The 22,100-nt window shown below is 40.2% G+C and overlaps 4 protein-coding genes across 10 annotated transcripts in view; 3 read left to right on the top strand and 1 right to left on the bottom strand.

The window, feature by feature from the left end:
• The window catches only part of prkg1l (protein kinase cGMP-dependent 1, like), a 14,185-nt gene extending 11,824 nt beyond the window's left edge, over positions 1–2,361 (bottom strand). Inside the window, exons 1-5 of one of the 3 annotated variants that reach the window (XM_015019785.1) lie at positions 2,186–2,358; positions 1,738–1,939; positions 1,498–1,621; positions 1,155–1,321; positions 133–246 (exon numbers count right to left, since the gene is read on the bottom strand). In XM_015019785.1, the coding sequence (XP_014875271.1) occupies positions 133–246; positions 1,155–1,321; positions 1,498–1,621; positions 1,738–1,936 (604 nt within the window). In that variant the 5' untranslated portion in view covers positions 1,937–1,939; positions 2,186–2,358. Of the gene's footprint in view, positions 1–132; positions 247–1,154; positions 1,322–1,497; positions 1,622–1,737; positions 1,940–2,185 lie in introns of all 3 variants that reach the window. The other 2 variants (XM_015019796.1, XM_015019806.1) reach the window with 2 other exon arrangements.
• A 985-nt stretch (positions 2,362–3,346) lies between these two features.
• ubl4a (ubiquitin like 4A) lies at positions 3,347–8,997 on the top strand. Its single transcript, XM_015019964.1, has 4 exons — positions 3,347–3,558; positions 6,936–7,041; positions 7,133–7,353; positions 8,349–8,997. The coding sequence occupies exons 1-4, from the start codon at positions 3,511–3,513 to the stop codon at positions 8,454–8,456; spliced, it is 483 nt and encodes a 160-aa protein (XP_014875450.1). The 5' UTR covers positions 3,347–3,510; the 3' UTR covers positions 8,457–8,997.
• Positions 8,998–9,254: 257 nt separating this feature from the next.
• LOC106938099 (dynamin-1-like protein) lies at positions 9,255–19,871 on the top strand. Of its 3 annotated transcripts, none has more exons than XM_015019933.1 (18): positions 9,255–9,420; positions 9,871–9,996; positions 10,492–10,633; positions 10,889–10,927; positions 11,122–11,168; positions 11,264–11,335; positions 11,423–11,509; positions 11,646–11,808; positions 12,231–12,351; positions 12,902–13,240; positions 15,830–15,950; positions 16,039–16,194; positions 16,278–16,367; positions 16,877–16,975; positions 17,183–17,299; positions 17,390–17,499; positions 17,648–17,807; positions 17,935–19,871. In XM_015019933.1, the coding sequence occupies exons 2-18, from the start codon at positions 9,895–9,897 to the stop codon at positions 17,989–17,991; spliced, it is 2,022 nt and encodes a 673-aa protein (XP_014875419.1). In that variant the 5' UTR covers positions 9,255–9,420; positions 9,871–9,894; the 3' UTR covers positions 17,992–19,871. The 3 variants fall into 3 exon arrangements, with proteins under 3 accessions (XP_014875419.1, XP_014875429.1, XP_014875438.1); XM_015019943.1 differs by having other exon boundaries at positions 9,255–9,419; positions 9,874–9,996; XM_015019952.1 differs by lacking the exon at positions 10,889–10,927.
• Positions 19,872–19,956: 85 nt separating this feature from the next.
• disp3 (dispatched RND transporter family member 3) overlaps positions 19,957–22,100 on the top strand; it is a 24,787-nt gene continuing 22,643 nt past the window's right edge. For 2 of the 3 annotated variants that reach the window (XM_015019881.1, XM_015019871.1), the window contains exons 1-2: positions 19,957–20,745; positions 21,003–21,111. The gene's annotated coding sequence lies outside the window, so the exon portion shown is untranslated. The other variant, XM_015019876.1, reaches the window with a different exon arrangement.

The following is a 22,100-nucleotide window of genomic DNA, read 5'->3' on the forward strand; positions in this document are numbered from 1 at the left end:
TTTTTTATTTTTCCTCCAAATCAAAAAGAAAAAAAAAGGCCCCCCCCCCCCCCCCACCATCAGTTTTCCCCTGTGACATTCCTCGAGTGATAATTGTATTTCGTTGTAAAAAGACGTCAACATAACGCTTACCTGAGACAGAGTAGGTGTGGGTGGAGTTGTAGAGGAGCGCCACCTCTCCAAACATGTCCTCCGGCTCAAAGGTGAGCACCTTCTGTCCATCTTTTGTCACGTCCAGTCTTCCTTCTGCCAAGAAAATAGACAAATTAAAACATCATATGAACATCTTCGCAGCTTTTCATGTTAGCAAAACATAAAAAATATTACCATTGAGGTTTTACATGACAGACCAACATAAAGTAGTGCACGATTGTGAAGTAGAAGAGAAAGGATATGTGGTTTTCAAAATTATTCATCACTGAAAAAACTTAAAAGTTAATATTTGCTGCAGTTATGGCCATAAGGAAGTACTTTAGGGTATGTCTCTGCTAGAGCTGTACAGTCTTTGTGAAACATCTTAATCATATGTAAAAATAAGTTTTAATGATTTTTACAAATTCTCAATTGAATTTGGGTCTAGACTTTGACTAGGCCACTACTACACATGAGCATACTTTGATCTAAACTAAACAGTCGCATTGTAGCTCTGAGTTTAATGCCATTGTCCTGCTGGAAGCTGAACTTTTGAACCACTCCGTTTTCACAGATTGCTACTGGAGTTCATGGGATATGAGTGTTATGTAAGGTACAGACATTTAAATACTTGCTGTGTACTTTTGTGTCAAATGATGTGGTGTGTTTGAGGGTGAGAGGTTCAGTGTAGACACAGTTCATTCTGTAGAATAAAGCAGGGAGATGGCACCTTGCAAACAGTTTCACCTCTTCAAGGAACCATTAGCCATTTTTCTGCTACCTCCTTAGATTTCAGCCCAGAATAACAGCATAGATCCCTTTCATTTTCATAACTGTGCTTCAGAGTGGCATGCAATCGTGTCCAATCAAATCAACAGCCTGAGCCAGAACGCAACAGAATGGAAATTTTAAGAGAAGAATGTAATCACATTTGCACTGGAGCACCTGCAATCCAGGCTAAGTCCTGATAAACAACTTGAAGTGAGGTGAATGTTGTTGATCTTAAGAAGACAATGACTTACCTTCCAAAACAAAAGCCTGATCCCCGGAGGTGCCCTCCTGGAAAACAAAGCAGCCCTGATTGATGGTTGCTCGGCGCATGCAGGCAGTGACTGCCTTGATTTCTTCTTCATCAAGGTTCTTCAACAAGTCATTTTTCAAAAGCGCCGCCTGGATCAGCCTTCGAGATCTGAGGATATAAAGACATGACGCATATGTCACACTGTTGGTCATTTATCACCTTGAATGCAGTCTGCTGAAAGCTTGCAAGAGGTCTTGAAGGGATACTTGTTGATTAGCAGTCAACAAGAGTGAGAGTTTTCACTCAGAGCTGGTATGATCTGAGGGAACAGCGCGTGCTCTTACTCCTGGCTTTTGTCACAGCTTCTGTGCGAAACCACTGCGATTGTCATAGGGTCTGGACTGAAGGGCTCTGAAATGACTGTCTGCCTTTTTGCACTCCGGTTGTCCTCAATTTGAGCTGCAGAAGCTACAGTAGGAGAAAAACAACACGCACACACACAACATGTCAGGATTCTAGGTCAGGTTAAAGCTTGTGGCACTTGTTGCCCCTCCCAAGATATCACACATTAAAAAGCATCAAACCCTGTACACCTGCTACGACTGCGGAGGGTGCAGGGAGGGAGAGGGCAGTTCTGTAGCGGTCTAGTTCTTCTTGCAGCCTACGGATGAGTTCGTCCTTTGTGTCCAACTCCAGCTCTAACTCATCTATTAGTGTGTCCCTCTGACGGAGCTCCTCAATCTTGAGCTGCAGTGCAAACTGGAGGTCCCGAAGTGTACCCATCACCTGCATATGTTTAGATAGATAGATAGATAGATAGATAGATAGATAGATAGATAGATAGATAGATAGATAGATAGATAGATAGATTTAGTTGTGTTTTTCTATCCTCGTATTTTACTCAAAGAAAATAGAAGACAACAAGAAATGAAACTGCAATGACTCTACAGACACTTGAACAAACATAACAAAATCCAGTAAATTCAATGCACATACGCGATTTCTGGCCAAACACACAATCCGATCTCTTACCCTATCGATGCAGGGGTGATTGTCTCACTTGTCTCCTGCGGGTCTGTGCATGTCTGTCAGCGGGCAGTCCGTGCGACAGGTGCACATCTCTTCTGTAAGAAAGCGCCCAACTGAAGGATGCTCCGCTCCTCTCTCCCGCTGGCCGCGGCTGCACAGACGGCGCAGCCAGCCAATCACATGACCCACGCCGTCCGGGAGAGGGAGGGGGTAATGACAAATGCATGGACTGGATCCGAACTGGGTCAATGGGTCCTTGGAGAGTGGTTGAAGGAGCCCATGGGAGGATCCGCCAAACTGAGCGAAAAACATTAATCATTTCACTGGAAGAAAGAAAGGAAGAAGTGTGCGTCAGGTGTAGACTTTGTACTTCTTCTGTCAGTGTTTGTTCTGAGCGTTTTATGTATGATCTTTTACCTTTTTCTGTGAAATTGTGTATTCCGTGTCTTTCAGTAATTTAACTAATCATGAAACCAATGATTAACAGAATGCTGTCGATAAATAGCACCCTTCACACACCTGATAAAGCCCCTTCTAGAAGAAAACCTTTTTGTTGTAGCGTTTTATTCTATGAGAAACTCCATAGATAGATAGATAGATAGATAGATAGATAGATAGATAGATAGATAGATAGATAGATAGATAGATAGATAGATAGATAGATAGATAGATAGATTTTTTTCTGTAAAAAGCAGTCTAATTTATACTACAGCATAAATTGTAAAAACTGCGCCCACTGCTCAGAGCTCTTTAAAAATTTCATGGATCAGGTAATGTTAACTCCTAGCAGACTGGTATCCTACTGTAAGACTTACATTTAACTTATGCTTAAATGTTGTGGAGGTTGAGACTATTCAACAGAGACCCATATCACATGTTGATCAATATTGCATTTGTAATTGAAAATGACAAATTTTCAATTGTAGAGAATTGTAGAGAATTGTACAAAATCACTTGTATGGATGTAAAGCATTTGCCACTTTCTCAAAGGAATGAGAAACTGCTTTTTATGTGCACAAGTGACCCAGTGATTTGAAGATGAACAAGTAGTTGTATTAATTTCAACTCTGCTCTGAGAAGTGCACTAAAGCGGCCGAGAAAAACGTCAATAAACGTGTGTGGTGACATCTATTCAGAGAATGACTAGGTTTAACCAGAAGGCGGCGCTAGTGTCCGCCGAGAGCTGCTGCTGCTGGAGAAGAAGATGGGTTATAGTTAAAGGGAGCAGCAGTTTTGTTACGAACTATCAAAAACCTTACTAAGAGCGTTTTAATATTTAAACTTTCAACATATTTCTGCTGTGTTTCGTTTGTTCGAGGTGTTAGAAAATGATCCTCACCGTGAAACCGCTTCAAGGAAAGGAGTGCAGTGTTCAGGTAACTTACACGCAGCTAATGCACACAATTGGCTAACCAGGTGAGCTAACTGTGGTGGTTCACTAACAGGCTGATGTTAATCCTACTGAAGTAAACCACATATACGTTTTCAGTTAAATTTGCCTAAAGTGCACTGCTTAGTTAAACTCGGTTGGTGGGTAAATAAAAAGTATCTCATGGTTAGCATGATGGCTAAACCGTTAGCGGTTTGTTGTAACATACTTTCTAGAAGCCTTTCTCTACAGGCCAATAGAGGAGATAAGAGGGTACACTGCACTCTTGAATACTTTTTTTTAATTAAAGGACAGTTTCTGAGTCTGTAGCTGTAAATAGTTTAGTTTTCTTGCCACAATATAACTAACACCTAACAGCAAGACACCAGCAACTTGAAAAATTTGAGACCGATTACTCAAGAATGCGCATAGATGTCGTCTTGTTCCTCTCATATTTTAGGCGGATAATGCTGGAAATTAATGCACAACCAAGAAATAGACTAAATAACGAAATACTACTGCTGTTTTCATCACCAGGGCTAAGATTTTTGGAGAAGTCTTGGGTATGTCACCAAAAAAATAATACTCAGATAGGGACAATTAATATCTCAATAAGATAATTTGTTTAGGTTGAAATTAGGACAGCTACAACTTGTGGGGAATGTTAGTGTTCTTTAATTTACATTCAACCTTTGAAAGAAACATTAAAAACAGCCTAATTAAAAAATGTGAGTGGACAGTTGTAGTTCAAAAATCCATCTTGAAGTGTTCTGCCATTTTAATGTTTAGAATGAGTATCCCTTTATTCAGTCCAAAGCTCAGGGTGGATATAGTTTCACATCTAAAAAGAGCAACAAAGAATATGCTTCCTCAAAAGTAAAAAAGCATGAAAATGAACTATAAATTATGTCAATGTTGGAACATAATTTTAACCTTTCATAGGCTAATAAGGCATGTACTCATTTGAACTTTTATTTATTTGACACTTTAAAATATTAACTGTGCTGTGACGTAAAAATTGTAACCTATCTTCTGGTAAATCAAACACAGTTTTGTTGGACTAAAAACTTTAGAAATAAGTTCCAACCATGTGGCTGATAGGAAGGTTGAACATTTAAAATAGATGTCAAAGAATATTCTTTGTACATTTCTTTTACACTATCACCAGGAATTTTCAAAACTGCAACCAGCAACAGTGAAAGAAAAGCAGTTTGTTTTTAGCAGTACAGCATAGACAATGGCATTATCACCAATCAAGAGATTGGGGCTGGATGGATGGATATGGATGGAGTTGTTTTTGTTTTGTTCTACCTTGAATAAATGTCTCTATAGCGTTGCAAATGTGCAACTACATTTAATAAACCAGGAATTAGTTGGTAGTTTTAGCACCCAAAAAGAGATGGCAGAACTTTGAACTGCACTAATTGTGAAAAGAGCAGAGATGCACGAATCAATCAGTCAACCAGTGGTTAGAATCGCCCAATTTTCTTTTGATTTGCTCCGTTCAGAGAATGATTTTACTAAGATAAAAAAAAAAACAACTCAATTTCCAGTCTTTATGCATCAAGCGAGATACTTTAAACTTTTATTTTAGTTTAAGTAAATCTGCTAACAGTTACTTCCATGGACTTTAATTGGGCATAATTTTGTAATTTCTTCATTTTCTGTTTTACTCAAAGCTATTACCTCTGTTGGAATTGGCAAACATTTTCCTATTTTTCTTTTTGAACATCGGATTTGGCAGGTCATATGTCGAACAACACCGTGACTCCGTGTTGACCCTAGACGACCCGAGTGGAAAGCTCAAGCAAAGATGATTTTTGAGCAACAGAAGGTCTATGGTCCAGAATATCTTCTGATTCTTATTAAACATTTGACAACTGATTAATGTTTGCACATCAGGCTTTCTAATTACTAACTTGAGAAGGCTGCCATATGCCGTCTCTTTCGAAGGAATTTATTTGCCGTATTGTTTGCTGCAAGCTGCCATTGTGACTGCAGCCAGAATCAGTTCCAGATGTCACATTTGTCTTGTGTTTGCAGCAGCAGTTATTTCTGAAAAATGTGCAAAGGCTGTAAATCAGCCTTGTGATCATTTTTGTGTAATGTTATAATTATACCAGTTATTTATTTATTATGTTTTTAACAAAACATGTCAGAATCACAAGCACTGTCAAAAGCAGATAACGGTCACTTATATTTTCACAAACCAACACTGCTGAAATTACGTGCTGCTAGTTTAATCATAAAAAAGGGGAAAATATGAATTTTGTTAAAGAAGTTTATTACTAGTTAATGACTCCCATCAATGTTTTTGTTAGATGTCCAGTTTGCACAAAGATTTTGGCTATAAGCTACAAGATGTTGTGACTAAAGGTTATTGTTTAATAACAAATTTTACTTTTTTTTTTTAAAGAAAAATATCCAGATTTTCTACATCAGAGCCATAAATTCAGACTTTTGTATTTGCATACAGCCAAATGGTTTGCATGACCGAATCCAGCAAATTACTGTATTTGACATCCTCTTAATTTGTAGCATTTCGTAGTTATCTTACTGCTGAGTTGCTTGATGTTTTCCTTCATCCCCGTCGTCTTCTATGCTTTCAGCCTTCGCCTCCAAGTAGTGGCTCCTCCACAAAAACTCGGTGTTAAAAATCGGTGGCAGTGAAAGCATTCCCGTCTCCTCACATTTGCAAAATCGCTCTTGAACACACTGCAGAAAAGACGGCCAGCTGTAAAATTGCCTGCAGACGAGATCATAACTTTCCAGTGATGCGTTTCTCAGTGAGATGGGAAAAGCCAGTTTCTGATGCATCGCATCATTTGGATGTTTGGTGCGTTTGTGCGGCTCATTCCGCATGTTTTGGAGCAATGCAGCTGGAGACACATGATGTTTTGGTGGATGGTAGGCCTCGGTCTTTTCTCCATGAAATTTAATTTGAAGATGTAAAAAAGATCCAGAGAGGTAAAACAGTAGTAAGAATTCATTTGAATAAGATTCCAAAAATGAACATTAAAAATTAAACATTGCATGTGTTATCCTTTATTTTGTGATAGCAACTCACCATTGTCAAAACAGAAGTGTGGTATTAATCATATTTGAACTTTTTTTTTTTTTTTTTTTGAATCAGATTATAATCATACTGTTATTATGCTGCATGTCCAGATAAATGAAATGCCTGTGTATCCTTACCCAAGCAAAGTTTTTCACTCACTTGTGAATCAGATAAATTTCAGCTATTTGGCTGTCACTCAATTGTTTGCCGTGAGATCATTATCTGGGTAACCATCTGCAATGTGGAGGAGGACAAATAAGATGCGATGGATCCGAAAGGGAATTGCGCGAAGCTGCGACCGAATCATTGCGCTGTTGATCCTGTAGGTCACCGAAGATGAGAAAGTCTCCACGGTGAAGGAGCTTGTGTCGGAACGACTGAACATCCCTGCAAACCAGCAGCGGTTACTCTACAAAGGGAAAGCGCTTGCAGGTAGACTTACCGACAAGCATCTCACAACTGATATACATCCAACCGTCCTTTTGTTTGAAGTTGTGGTAATGGATTGTCACGTTTCTCTCAGACGAGCACAGACTGAGCGATTACTCCATTGGGCCCGAGGCTAAATTGAATCTTGTTATCCGTCCCGTGGGGGAGAGGGCTGCAGCTCCGGGGATGGCAGGCGGCGGCGGCAGCAGCAGCAGCAGCAGCCCGCAGGGAGGAGTGTGGCCGATTGTATCCACTATACTAGCCAGACACTTCAGTCCAGCAGATGCAGCTAAAGTTCACGAACAGCTTATGAAGGTACTAATATGCATCATGTAAAAAAATCCACTTTCTAAAGCTGTGTCCCTTCAGCTCCTCGGCAAGTAGCAGAAAATAATCTAGAATTTTAATTGCTCGTGGCCATGACCTTGGCTTCACTTGCAGGATGCAAATGGAGTATAAAGAAGATGAATGCTTTTCAAAACTTTAACGTATGATTCCATCTTACCTGGTAGTGCAAGATTAATTTAGATTTAGAGAAAAGTTATCATTAAAAGTTGATTTAAGGTGTTTTTTTTCCCCTTGTTTTAGCAGTATGCAGTGTAGATTGAAAATGGTTCCAAATGAGGAAAATGTTTATTTTAAATTATGTACTTTTATCAACATAATTTAAAGAAAAAACATTTTAATATTCCATTTCAAAAATATTTGCCTTTTTTTTCCACACTTTAATCAACTACATTCTGGCTCAAAATTATTTGTACTTTGGTCAGATTTAGGTTTAAAATTATTTTTATTCAACCAAGAAGAATGTTTCTGTTTCACAGATGACATCCAGAAAGACAACAAAACGATGCTCAGTCATATATTTTAATATAAAATCTTGAAGAACCATATCCATAGTCTCCAGTCTCTGGTTCGATTCCCAGCCAGAGGCCATTTCCAGCATGTCTTCCCCTTCTCTTTATGCCCTTCTTCCTGTCCAACTGCTGATGAATAAAGTGCCAGAAAATGTTTTATAAATTAATAAAATAATGGCATGTTGAATATTTAGACCTTTCTTAGTAATCAATGACAATTCTTTAGGATTGCTGACAATTTTAAATGTTTCTACTTAATTTTTACCATTTTTCTTTTGTGATGATCTCCAAGCCTATTAGGTTGGAAAGTCTCCATCCCATCACTCTAATCTGAAGCTCCCTCCTAAGATATTTTATTTTTTTAATGACATTTCCAATATCTTCAGGTACTGTATGTTATAATGTTGTCTTCTGTTTCTCACTGTCACCTTGTCCCTCTTCTATTCCCTTAAGGATTATGAACGTTCTCTTCGACAGCTCAGCCTCGATGACATTGAGCGCTTGGCGGGGAGACTTCTTCACCCTGAAAGCGAGGGCATGGACACCTCTTACATGGACTAATCATTCATAACTTAATTCTTCTGATGTTTTTCTTTTGAGTTATTCTCAGTGCTTGAAGATACAGTGTTTAGACAGGGAGAAAGGAAAGGATCAGTTGAATCGTGTGCCTGATCTCCAGCTGAATGATCACATGGACAGCTGAATATCTCGGCTTTTTTTCTTTTTTTTTTTTTTTTTTTTTTTTTGCCGCCCAGATAAAAAGGACTTGAATAAGAAGATGTGGTTCTTTTTTTCTCTGGCCTTCATCATTGATTGGTGTTAACGACTCACAGCCTGATCACACAAGATCTGAATACAATGGAATAATTTATGCTGTTATTACATGATCTCTGGCTGCTACATTTCCTAGGGTGTACTAACTTCTACTGGAGGGTATTTATTATTGTCTTGAGTGATAACTTTTATCTTTTTCCAAGAATTGTGGACAACATGTCTTATCCCATAATAAGACATGTTGTAATACCATTGTATGATTTGTAAATATATTTGTTTATATATATGTTTGCAAACATTAAAAGCGAAAAAATTTCTTTCACCTTAATTTATGGGCTGGTCTTTGTTTATTTTTATTATTATTATTATTTTAAGACTCCTAGAAGAGGTCATAATAGGGGACAACTATACGGAATTATTTTTTATTTCCCAAAAACATATATATAAATGTCAGATTTTTTTATATTAAAATTTTTTTTTACAGGATTTCAAAAGATGGCACCTAGCAGTTGACTTTTCTTCCAACCAATCCCACGTCAGGAAAACTCGTGATTTCAATTTTCTGACCAATCAGACTTATGAATAGTAATATGGTACCGCCTCTGCCGTTGAGGGACAGTTTGTTCATTTCTCTAATTGTGGATATCAGTCCGAAGAAAAATTTTTCTTTTTTTGACACTCGGCTCTTTACAATAAGCATGAGAACCCGACAGGTTGGATAAGGGAGGATATTTACTAAACTACAGGAAGGTAAGCATTAATAACGGTTGTTTTGAGGGCTAAACTAGCATTAGCAAATCACTCATCATACACTTCCTGCCTTTAGCCAGCCGGGGTTAGCGTAATACCGACTCCTTTGGCCAGTGTTGCAACAATTTGTTGCAGTGTAATAATACTACGTTCTGCTACCTACAACATGTAATCCGATTTTATATTTATAAATCAAGGTTTAGGTTGTGTGTAACGGGAGAGGATTGCTGTCGGTTTGGGATTGGGGCGTTTCTCCCCTCTCATCAGGACCACTTCTTCCTGGAGCGAAGCAACCCGTTGCGTTCACTTAATGGAAAATGTATTTTGCCATTTGGTACTAATGGCAAAATACAGCTTTTACTGTAGACACAGGTTATAAAAGTCACTGACATTTGCACTTATCATACAGGTGAACTTTCTATTGTTTCTAACATGGTTTTCTCAAATTATTAAGAGTTCCCAGTCCTTTGGAAGGATGGAGACTCTGATTCCCACTATCAACCGGCTGCAGGAGGTCTTCCTGACCGTGGGGGCAGAAATCATACAGCTTCCTCAAATAGTTGTGGTTGGAACTCAGGTTAGTCAATAAAATAGGTAATCAGAAACTAAAGTGTCCTTTTCAGTTTATTCTACAGGGCAGGTAGCTGGAGAAAGAAACAACCTTGGACTGTAAAGTGCATTTGAGAGGTTTTGATACACCTTGAGTTTCTCACAGGTCTGTGTGCATTATTGGAATTTAAGGTGATAGATCGATTGATTGAACGTGGTTCTGTGGCTCGTTCATAGCTATTGATCTCGATTTATATGCTAACTCTGCTACAGACCTGTCCAGAACCTTATTCCTGGCCTTTCTGGTATACTCCTTTGTCTTTCCGATGCTTTTTGTTCTCTAATGTCCCGCCCCCCCAAAAGTTTGAGGCCTTTACAGAACAGTTATTCTTATCCTGAGATTAATACACAGGTAAATTGTACTTTTTAGGTTACTTCCAAAGGCAAGGAGTTACATTTGATTTCGTTTAGGGGTATCAGTGTATGTGGACTTATTTACACATTTTTTTTTCCCCTACAACAGAGCAGTGGGAAAAGCTCGGTGTTGGAGAGCCTGGTCGGACGAGATTTCTTGCCTCGAGGATCAGGAATAGTCACAAGACGTCCCCTTGTCTTGCAGCTGGTTAATGTTCCTCCTCTGAAAGAAAGACTAAAATCTGAAAATGGTACCTAAGGATTAATCTTTCTTATTTTATGTCAGTAAAAGTGTTTTCAGTTTAGATGCCTGAACTGAGACTATTAGTAGCTTGAAAAGATATGGCCGACATTTCCGTGAAGTTATGGAGACGGCTTAAACTTGCTTATGTGTGCTTCTTTCTTTGACGTACTGTTTGAACTTCTGCTTATATCTTGTGCATCTTTAGTTTCACTTTTCTAACATAGAGCCTTTTTTTCCTCTTCTTCTTCACCACTTTTTTTAGGAAACGGGATTAAGCAAAATGCTCAAAACAGCTATCCAGGTCTCTGTATATTTAATCTGCATGAGCTTGTCTGTTTTCAGCTTCATTCAATTTTTTATTACGTTTTTCACTCATTTTGTGCAGTATTCAACTCAAACAGCACATTTGTGTTATTTTTTTTATTTTATTTTATATTTTTACCTACGCTTCATCTTTATTTGCATTCTGTTAAAAGAACCTCGTTTTTTGTTCAGGGATTAAAGCTGAAGAGTGGGGTACTTTCTTGCACTGCAAGAATCAGGTATGCTTTTCTTTGCAGTTAGTTTTTTTCCTTGGTTGTGTGTCACAAGTTAAGATAAATGCGTAACACATGTTTTTCTGGCCTACATTTCGCAGATCTTTACAGATTTTCAGGAAATCCGTAAGGAGATTGAATCAGAGACAAACCGAGGCACGGGTGATAATAAGGTATAAAGATTTCTTGAAATTGGATCAGAAAGTAATATTTGCTTTTTCTGTTCTGTTATTGTTTGATACACATTCCTTGTTTTCCAGGGAATCAGTCCTGATGCCATAAATCTGAAGATTTTCTCCCCCAATGTTCTTAATCTGACTCTGGTTGACTTACCAGGAATCACCAAGGTAAACTCAGCCGCCATTTGTTTTTCCTTAAAAAATAAAAAAAAATGCCTGTAGTGAAGTCAGAAACTCTCATCAGTTTGTATTGTGTGCTTTGAATATTTCAACATATGTCACTTCCCTATTTTGGGCACTCCAGGTTCCTGTTGGGGACCAACCTGAAGACATTGAAGCTCAAGTCCAAGAAATGATCCTGTCCTTCATCTCCAACCCAAACTCCCTTATCCTTGCAGTGTCTCCGGCTAACTCGGACTTGGCCACCTCCGATGCGCTGAAACTGGCTCGTGAGGTTGATCCAGAAGGTAAGACGTCTTGTTTTCTTTCTCACGGCTCATACTAGCCACAAGTAATCAGGACAGAGTGCATTTTAAATGATTGACTATGAAGGAAGATTTCTGTTTATTAAGATGGTGAGAGAGTACAGTTGTCAGCGTTCAGGCTTTCAGCAATTACTTTAAAAAGGAGCGTTGCTCTCACAGTGCATTTTGAAGAGTTGGTGGATCGGTAGATGTAGTGCATGTAGATGTCTTCTCAGAGGCTGCTAGATTGTTCTTGGAATCTGTGCAGTGATTGGAAATCAGGCTATCTGCATCAGTTTAAATGTTACATTTTATTATATACATTGTAGTCGTCATATGTTCTGTACTACTCTACCTGTGAGCTGTGATATCGACTTCTGTTGGGTTTTGTTTTTGTTTGTTGTTTTTTTTTTTTTATCTGTCAGGTCGTCGGACACTGCTTGTTGTTAGCAAACTGGACCTGATGGACGCTGGGACCGATGCTCTAGAAGTCCTTCTGGGTCGAGTCATTCCCATCCGGCTTGGGATTATTGGGGTGGTAAACAGGTTTGGAATTTGATTAATTTAGGTTTGATAGTGTTGTTTTGTTTTCATTCTCTCTAAAACCAGGAAGCTAGAGCACATCACCACAGTTTTAAAGTCCTCACACTGACTCCCTGTAGCTCAGAGAATAGACTTTAGAATAGCTCTGTTAGTTTATACATCACTGAATGGTTTAGTAGATGTGTGATTCCGATCACAGATTTTTCCAGACCACTCATGTAGATTTTTGGTTATGGAGAAGCAGCATACAGTTTCTATGCTTCATTAATCTGGAACAAATTTCCAGAAAACTCCTGAAACACTGAGGTCCTTTAAATCAAGACCTGCTCAGAGTTTGTCTGATTCCTAATAACTTCAATATTGATGATTGAATTTGATGGATATTTGCTTGCTGATTTTTATGACAGCATTTGACAAAATGTAATGTTAATTATTTGTTTCATAGTTGGTTACTTGTGCTACGTTTTATGCACTTTTGAACTCCGTTGTTCCTGAAATGTGCTACACAAATAAACTTGACTTGATCAGTGATTTCCCTCCTTAATCTTTCTAGGAGCCAGCATGACATCAACACCCAGAAGACCCTGCAGGACTCGTTGAAAGACGAACAGGCTTTCCTGCAGCGCCACTACCCCTCGCTCGCCTCGCGGGCCGGCTCACGCTATCTGGCCAAAACTCTGAGCAGGCTGCTCATGCACCACATCCGGGACTGCCTGCCAGACCTCAAAACCAGGGTGACGGTGCTGAGTTCCCAGTACCAAGCACAGCTCAACAGCTACGGTCAGCCGGTGGAGGATCACAGCGCCACTCTGCTGCAAATTGTCACCAAGTTTGCCAGTGATTATTGCAACACCATCGAGGGAACAGCCAGGCACATCCAAACGTCCGAGCTGTGAGTGCTTCCTCTCTCTTTCAGCTTCTTACACTGAAGGAAATGTTTCGATCAGAATCAAAACACGTGTATGGTTTTTACAGAATCGACTTTTTTTCTCAAGCTATTCTTGCAGTTAAAAAAAACAACAACAAAAAAGTATGCTTTGAAGGTTTACTTTTTAAAAATCATTTATATTAAACACGTTTTAACCCTTCTTTTTATAATGTGCTTATTTTTATCTAAATGTCACAGTTTAAAAAGAAAGAAAATGTGCATATGGGGGTAGTAACTTCAAGCTAGAATGTAATATTCTACATTCATGGTTTCCTGTTGAAAATTTAAACAAAATTTAATGCAGTTCAGTTAATGGGGCTAATTTTAATATGGTCAAATCAGTTAAAATAACATCAGACAGTAATAATGAGTCAGTATTTAATCCTATAGTAAAGTGACAGCAGCATTTTATTAACTCCCTGCCAGAATTTCTCACAGATTCTTGTTTGGTCTAGTGGCTCATCTTGACATAAGCTCCCAGCTTTGATGGTTTAATTTTTTTTATTAAATATTCAAAGATACTAATTTGTGTCAAAACTAACTCGTTCCCATTTGCACAAATCTTTCCAACAGCAGCGCTGAAGTAGCTGAGGCACTCTGCCCCTCCCCTCCCAGAGCAAATCAGCGAACTGCACCTGGGAGTTATAAACTCTGCTAACATGGCGAGTTTATCCATTATCCTCTAGTGATCCTCTTTAGGCGACGTGGCAAACACAAAAGCTTTGTTCGGAGCATCTTTCCCTCTGAGTCAGATGGGAAGGGGAATACCAGAGGATGCTGTGTGTTAGCTGCGCTAACGCTACAACACTCGTGTTTGAGAGATCCAAGTTTTCTTGATATCGTTCCCCTGACTTATGCAAACACGCAGGTGGGATGGGAAGGCAAAGGGCGACGGCAGTATTTTCTGATGTCGATGGAGGCAATGATGGATTAGCCACATCTAAAATCCACGACCGACGTGGAGGATGAGACAGCTGAGGTGTAACAGAAAACATTTGAGGAGAAGGCAGAGCTCGTTCATGAGCCTGACCCACTGAAGAGTAGATTCAGTTCACCGGCTCTATCCAGACCTCCATCATTCTAATTCTCCTCCTGCTTGAAACCTGCTTTTCTTCCTGAACCCCAATCACATCTCTTGCATTGTTTGCTGAAGCTTGCTCCTGGGCATTTACCCGAATCCCTCCTTGCTTGTCTAATCTGAACTTTTGGTTGTTGTTGTTCACTTCTCAGTAATTTCCTGTCTCTCTTCCTGAAACCTCATTTTATCTTAAGCAGTTCCTTCACTGGTGATCCAGGGTTTGTTATTGTCAAGGCGCCTCACTGATCCGGTGGGGATAGTTTTTCCTACACAGACGTTTGACTTTAATAAACAAGCCATCTGTGTCAGTGGTGCATTTAAAACGTCAAGGAAAAGACTGGATTTGAGCTTTGAAAACTTCAACAGGGAGAAAACTAGTATGCTTCAAAATAACTGTCTGTTTCTTCACATTCAGACGAGCTGAATAACTAAATTAATAAAATAGTTGTAAAAATTATTCATGAGCTCTTGATGGAGGTGGATGGACAAGGTGATTGCTGCACAATACAAGGGCTGAAAAAAAAAGATAGGTTTAATTGTGAATAGGCATTTATTGAAATAACGGTTAACTGATAAAGTAATTGATTAATTATTAACTGGAGTTTACACATTCAAAAAATGTAATTTGCTTAAAATAAACACATTCAGATCAGTACAGACTGTACGAAATATTTATGTATTGAATTTAAGATAAAAACACCTTTGTCTGAAAATATGTTTTACCCAAAACTCCTCAAGAGGCAGCTTTGGCTTCACCTGGTTCTAGTTTGCTAAAGGAAAACTATATTATTGCATTTCAGGCAATACAGTGTTTATTTCGTGAATTAAATACATTTTTTTAACTTAAAAAATGAATTTAATTACATGTTTATCTGCCACTTTTCATGTATTTCTAGTGTTGCATTAAAAAGTCCAAGATATTTAATGAAATGAACGCAGAATTTTCAGAATAATAAATTACTAAAAAAAATTAAAAAAAATCAGTAATTGCAAAGCTACACGATTCACATTTCCTGAATGTGAATCTTAATATAGGAGGCCTTTTTTTTTTTTGCTTTTTTTTTTTAATTTATTTTATTTTTAAAGGAGAATGGTGTCAACTAAACTCTGCAAGTATTAGAGCAGTACGAGATTAAATAAACGAGTAATGTATCAACATGAGAACTTATTTTAACCACTCGTTGATCAAATGATTGACATGCATTAAAAGGAGAGGTTTTTAGCTGTTTCTGCAGAAGTCGGCAGGCCGGTCCCTGGGTTGTGATCCAACGCCTTCAGAGTGTGAACTGAAGTGTTTTAAGCTTCTTCTTTTGGGACTGTCCAGCTCTTCAGCTCTCTCACCAGCAGGCGATTAATGCACTTGAACGTGTCGAGAGCAAATATTGACCTTAATGTTTTTTGGCATGACCGCATTTCATTTGGGCTCAGTTACCACAGCTAACTCGCGCTCACAGCCGAACCCGTCTCCCGTGCAGCTGCGGCGGAGCTCGGATCTGTTACATATTCCACGAGACTTTCGGCCGCACGCTGCAGTCCATCGACCCGCTGGGAGGACTGACCGATCTGGACATCCTCACCGCCATCCGCAACGCTACGGTGAGCCGCTGATGTCGTCTGTGGCTGTGTATTCCTTTCGTTTCGTGGTGGAGAGCAGGTAAATAATTGTCCTGCTTTCTCCCTGCAGGGTCCGAGACCTGCGCTTTTTGTGCCCGAGGTGTCCTTCGAGTTGCTGGTGAAGAGGCAAATTAAGCGTCTGGAGGAGCCCAGCCTGCGCTGCGTCGAGCTGGTTCATGAAGAGCTGCAGAGGATCATCCAGCACTGCTCCTCCTTTAGCACTCAGGTTAGTCAAGAGAATGTTATCCACTTTCACTGTCATGCATCAGTGGTTTATTTAATTAGAATGTGCCTCTGTGTGTATTAAAGGAGCTTCTACGATTTCCCAAACTGCATGATTCCATTGTGGAAGTTGTGACTGGATTATTGAGGAAGCGCTTGCCAATCACGAATGAAATGGTAATCCACAGCTTCACTATAATAATTCTGGGTTAGCTGCTAGCAACAAAAAAGCTATTTTTTATTATTTATTTATTTTGGCTGAGATCAGTTTCCAGTTGTCTTTTTGACCGATTCCACATTTCTTTCTCTAAGAACAATAAAACAGGAGGAGAAATCAGTATGCTGCCAGTTTTTGACCAAAGTTGTGATTTTAAGTTGAAAATGCAGGAAGAACAATATCCTCCAAATTTATGGATCAAAACATTTGTACCTAATCTACATCAGATTTTTTTCTTCTGTTTGACATTTATTTGCATAGTGTCTCATTCAGATACAAGGTCTCATTTACAAGAGAGAAATATATTACAAAAAAATATTCTGAATTCTCTGTATTTGATCTCCTGATCAGGAGGAAAATTGCCAGAATCTGATCTCAGTCTGATTGATTTGTGGACCTCTATTAATTATAGGAAACAACTAAATCTTACTGACATTCTGAGCCATTTTGTTCTGTTTTTGTGTGTCAGGTGCACAATTTAGTGGCCATAGAGCTCGCTTACATCAACACGAAGCATCCGGACTTTACAGACGCAGCGCAGGTCTCGGCATCCGTCAACAGTCAGCAGGTACAATTTGTTTGTTTGTGTCCTACAGCAAACATTCACGTCTCTCACTCATCCTGACAAATCAAACAGCAGGCGCTGCGCTCGACGAAGCCGCAGTCTGTACGCTTCACATCCAAGCGTTACAGGATGTGAGATTCGCACTCGGTGAAATTGCCTTTTTTTTTTTTTTTTTTTTGCCCATTGCCTTCGTTGCATTCCTGCTCTCAGGCTGACGCCACTGATGGAGGGAAGCGGTGGAAGAACGAGAAGGTTAGTGAGGAGAGAACTCCAGCCGTGGGGTTTGGCAGCCCGAGTAAAAGCCAAGCCATTAACCTCCTTGACACGGTGAGCGATGGGATCATTAGAAGCGCGAAACGTTTAGGATTTAATTGATCGCGCGCGGCATAAAGTTTCACGTCGCGTCCTGTCTTCCAGGCGATGCCCGCATCCCGCAAACTGACCGCGAAGGAGCAGCGGGACTGCGAGGTCATCCAGCGACTCATCAAGTGCTACTTCCTGATTGTTCGAAAAGGCATCCAAGACAGGTTCGATTTGACTGGGACACACCTAGAACGCCAGAGGCCCCTCTGAGTCGGTCGCTCCATTCCGCTGTTGTTGATTGTCACTCTCTGACTTTTGAAACTTTCTTGGCTCTGTATGTGTGTGTGTGTGTGTGTGCGCGCGCGCGTGCAGTGTGCCCAAGACAGTGATGCATTTCCTGGTGAATCATGTGAAGGAGCATCTGCAGAGCGAGCTGGTGGGTCAGCTCTATAAGCAGCCGCTGCTGCAGGAGCTGCTCATCGAGTCGCAGGAAACCGCGCAGCAGCGCATCGAGGTCGCTCAGATGCTTGAGGTAAAACTGAAGGACGCTGCTTTTGAATAAATAACAAATTTTTTCTTTTTTTTTTTTTTTTCTTTTTTTCTTTAGGTCCAGCAATTTAACCATCTTCTTTTGCCTGTTTTGTTTATTTTCCCCTCAGGCTCTTAAAAAAGCCAATACCATCATCTCAGAGATTCGGGAGACGCATCTGTGGTAGCCAGAAGAAATCGGGTTGCTTGATCAGCTTTGAGTTTTGAGTGTATGTGAGTTTACTGTAGACCGAGTCTGTGGAGCAGGAACACCTGAAGCACATTAAGATCAGCTTTTTTATTCCCCCCATTGGCTTTGTTGTTGAGCACACCGAGGCTGTGTTTAACTGTGAATGTTAGGTACAGAGGACCATTATTTATCCACTCAGGCCAAAAGTCGTCTTATTTAAGTTATACATGTGGAAAAACAGCCAGGAACAAAATCTGTTTTCTTTTGGATATTTTTTTTTTTTTTTTTTGCTTCAGGACAAAGTGTTTGTTTTAATTTAGAGGATTCTGCTATAATTGTAAAAGTATTGTAAATGATATGTGAATTAATTATGCCTCTATTTTGTTATCAAACGGTGTTAACCCTTTGCAGTTACCAGATGCTAAAAGAAGTGTTAGATCCAGAAGTCTTAACTTTTTATTTCAGCTTCAGCTTGTCCATCACACTGTTCCTCTAGATTAAAGTTCTTCTCAGTAAGCCAGAGAAAATGGTGGAGTAACCAAAAGGTTTCCACGACTGTATGAAACATAGAACAATGCAGGGCTGCTGCCCCTCCTCCACCTGTAGCTGTGCACTGCCATCAGCTGGCTGAAAGCAGGATATTAAACTTTTCCTTCATTTACAAAAACAGACAAATTCGGGTGGTTGGAAATATCTCTGGTTTTGCCAAATGCAGATCCTGATGGTGTGTGAACTAAAACAGCCCCGCCCCACGTTGTTATCAATGTAGCGCTGTCTTAAAGCTGCAGTAAGCAATCCATTAGCGACAGTAAGATATGAAACGATAAAACCAACTGGACTGTGCTGCACGTTATAACCTTTGTGTAAAAACTGTGATGCCAATAGTCAAATTTTCTTTCCGGCCGTTTTCCCCCTTTGCTCGGGAGAGCTGGTGATAAATTCAGAAACCAATACAACATCGATCGTAACACTGCAACACAGCAGTGAAGACGCACGCTGCAGTCAATTTCCTAAAAATGAGTCTGTGACTAGATGTTGCTTTTTCTGTAGCTCTGGCAAATATCACCGTTTATTACTGAGTCACATTTGCATATCAGCTCGTTTGTGTTGTAGCAGCTTTTGTGTGTTGTCATTAAGGAAAGCTGTCCCACCATTCATTTCCATGTTTGGTTTAGATATAGAGAAGGAGCATCACTTAGTGCTGATTACTGAAATGTCTGTCAAATGAAGCAAATACAGAAGTAGAACTGTTTGACTTTATATGCAAAAATAGTTACTTTGTTACATTTTCCCAGATCAATTCCTAATTTCTTATCCGCTTACTGGTGTTCTTTGAAAATGCCCTTAAAGTGAATAACTCAGGATTCAGCTATTTTCCTGTATTTTTTTTTCCTTTCACTGATGTAAACATGGACCCAATGTTACCCAGATCTCCCTCCTTCTCTAAATATTTTAGAAAACATTTCATCTGTTGCTTGTTTTCAAGTTTCATAGTAGTGTGCAATCCTCCTTAGGTTTAGCTCTTTTAAAAAATGAGCAGGGTTTCTACTCGGTCTGGGAAAACATTCCTTGTAATTTTTCCATCCATTCATCCTAAATGTGATGGGTACAACTGGACATATGAGTTTTTATGTAACCATTGGACAGTAGCGCCATAGTCCTGCCCTAAAGTCACACCTTATGAACCCCAAAGCCCCCTGTTTACCTCCGCATGTATGTGCTCAGTGTGCATGTGCAGACGTGTGAATGAACGTGCGTTTTGTACTATTTAAATGTATATTGTATCGGCTGCTGCCTCTGAGTTCATGCCTGCCAATATTTGTGATACATGTCTGTTGAAATGAAGTCCAAAAGGCTCATTAAACTTTAAACACTGGAGACTTTATGAGTAGGAGTTTGTTTTTCTACATCAGATATGTTATAACTCTCATCTCACACACGCTCGCGGTCGTATGCACCACCAAACCTGCGTTGTTTGGGGTCGCTTCAGAGCGACCGCCCCGATTCTCCTTTGCTTGATGAATTATTACCTTGTGATCAGTCCGGCTTGCACACGAACAAAGGGGGTTTGATAGATGTTGGAGAAAACCTGGAGAGCTGCTCGTTCCAGTTAGACGAGAGCAGGTGGGGTGAGGACGCCACAGTCAGAAACAGGACATTTGTTTTGCGTTTTTCAAACATGACAACTCCAATCACTGCTCTCTCTTTGAAGCTGGTTACAGGTGCTGAACGCAGCCTGAGAAGCAGATGGAAAGTTGTTTGACTTCTCTGACAGATGGAAAAATGAACCTGCGGGCTAATAAACCCTGATCAGTTGGCTATTTTAATCTGCCCCTCACCGTAGCCAGTTATTCTGATCACCCTCTCATAGCACGCCCCACCAACTGAGTCTGGACCAGACCATACCAACTCCAGCATGATGAGAGGGGGCTCTGCTGCTGCATCAAGGCAGCTCTTGTAGCATGATCCTCTCTACCCAATCAAATAAGCACTCATTCCCTGAAAGTGACACTTCTGTCGAGGTAAAAAGACCTCGCTCGGATTCTTTTCTTTTTTTCCCTTTCAGCATCATCGTGTCTGGGGGGTTTCTGAGCCGCGTCTCCCTCCTTGTGCTTCTCCCACCATTGGGCCAGCCAGCAGAGCGTGCTGAACAAAGCCACGAGAAAGGAGAGGGAGAGAAAGGGGGAGAGAGAGTGAGGGGAGCTTCTGGGGAAGAAATGTCTCTCGCTGACTCTGTCGCCTCGACAACCGGGTAAGAAAAGGAGGGGAGGGAAGCACCAGAACAGGAGGGAAAGGACTTGGGCGCATTGAAGGAGAATAAGAGCTGGGTGTTTGAATCAGGAGATTCCAGCCGAGTGAGGAAAGAAAGTGGATTTATTTTTGTGTGTGTGGCATTTTCTCATAAGGGCTCATTGGGTGGATCTATCGCTCTTACCTGTGAGTTATTAACTGTGAAAAAAAAAAAAAACAGTTAAATCTTTTTTTTTTTTTTTTTTTTCTCCCGTTCAGATATCGGCGCATGGAGCAGATGAAGCTGCAGAGGTCAAGTTCAGCTTTATAAAAGTGGACCGGGCAGGCCTGAACGCTCCACCTGTGATTCCTGTGTGATCAGCCTCAGGTAAGTCTTCCTTCGCCGATCAAGGTATTTGCTTATTTACTTATTTAGGAAATGCAAATAAGACGACTCCTCGCCTGCTTAACGAATGTGAGCTAATTGGTTTCATAAATCACTAAAAGTTTGGGTTAATTAGTGTCACTGTGTGTTTTTATTGGCAAATTATGCAGCCGATAAAGAAAAACTAAAACAAATTTAGGGCTTACTTACTCTATTTTTAAAAAAATTATTTTATTCAGACTGTAAGGAGGGGGAAACGTATAAATGTTTCATCTCCACCATGCTTCACTCACCTATTGCATGCTGCTTCTGCTCCTCCAGCAGCGTGAGCAGCAATTCATCAACAATGAGAGAAATGAGCACCTCTGTTCACCCAAATTGGATCTTGAGAGTTTGAGTCGAAGCATAACACTCAGGCCGTGGTGGAGAATAGAAAGCACGCCGAATATAAACATCATTCTGGGCGCTCATGCATAAGAAATGTATTCATAGAGCACCGGTGGGGGAAATCAATGCCTCTTTAAATTGGGTGCTATTCCAGCTGACTTTACATCAGCCTGATACATGTGTGTGTGTGTGTGTGTGTGTGTGTGTGCGTGTGCGTGTGCGTGTGTGTGTATTTGGGGTCCAAGAGAGGCAGCATGTGGTGTCCATATCAGATAAGATGGAGAGGAGATAAACTGAAGACGGTAGAGGTGGGAGGGAGGTTTAAAGCTGTTGTCAGAGGCAAGGTTAAAAATCTCTCACCTCTGAGGGGAAGAAGACGCAGAGAAAACGCAGAAAGATTGAAGGGTGGAGAAGAGCAGCAGAGTGGAAGGCAGAAAGTGAATCTAGTGCTCGGCGAGGCCGAGAAAAATAGGGATAGTTGAAAGATTCAAGAGGCTGGCACAGCAACAAGCTCCTGCTTCATCCCCATGACACCGACTTTAAGATTTAGAGACAGGTAATTATTCGGTCTGAGTTTCTGTGGGGTTGGGGTTTTTTTTTTTTTT

The sequence above is a fragment of the Poecilia latipinna genome, unplaced genomic scaffold (assembly GCF_001443285.1).
Source record: "Poecilia latipinna isolate Pla-1442-1.1 unplaced genomic scaffold, P_latipinna-1.0 Scaffold82, whole genome shotgun sequence".
NCBI classification, from domain to species: domain Eukaryota; kingdom Metazoa; phylum Chordata; class Actinopteri; order Cyprinodontiformes; family Poeciliidae; genus Poecilia; species Poecilia latipinna.

Excerpts from the sequence above, each read along its gene's own strand:
- ubl4a (XM_015019964.1), top strand. The coding sequence starts at position 3,511 with ATGATCCTCACCGTGAAACCGCTTCAAGGAAAGGAGTGCAGTGTTCAG. Across the intron at positions 3,559-6,935 it reads GAAAGGAGTGCAGTGTTCAG|GTCACCGAAGATGAGAAAGT; the intron begins GTAACTTACACG and ends TTGATCCTGTAG. Across the intron at positions 7,042-7,132 it reads CAAAGGGAAAGCGCTTGCAG|ACGAGCACAGACTGAGCGAT; the intron begins GTAGACTTACCG and ends CGTTTCTCTCAG.
- LOC106938099 (XM_015019933.1), top strand. The coding sequence starts at position 9,895 with ATGGAGACTCTGATTCCCACTATCAACCGGCTGCAGGAGGTCTTCCTG. Across the intron at positions 16,368-16,876 it reads TGCCAATCACGAATGAAATG|GTGCACAATTTAGTGGCCAT; the intron begins GTAATCCACAGC and ends TTTGTGTGTCAG. Across the intron at positions 17,300-17,389 it reads CCATTAACCTCCTTGACACG|GCGATGCCCGCATCCCGCAA; the intron begins GTGAGCGATGGG and ends CCTGTCTTCCAG.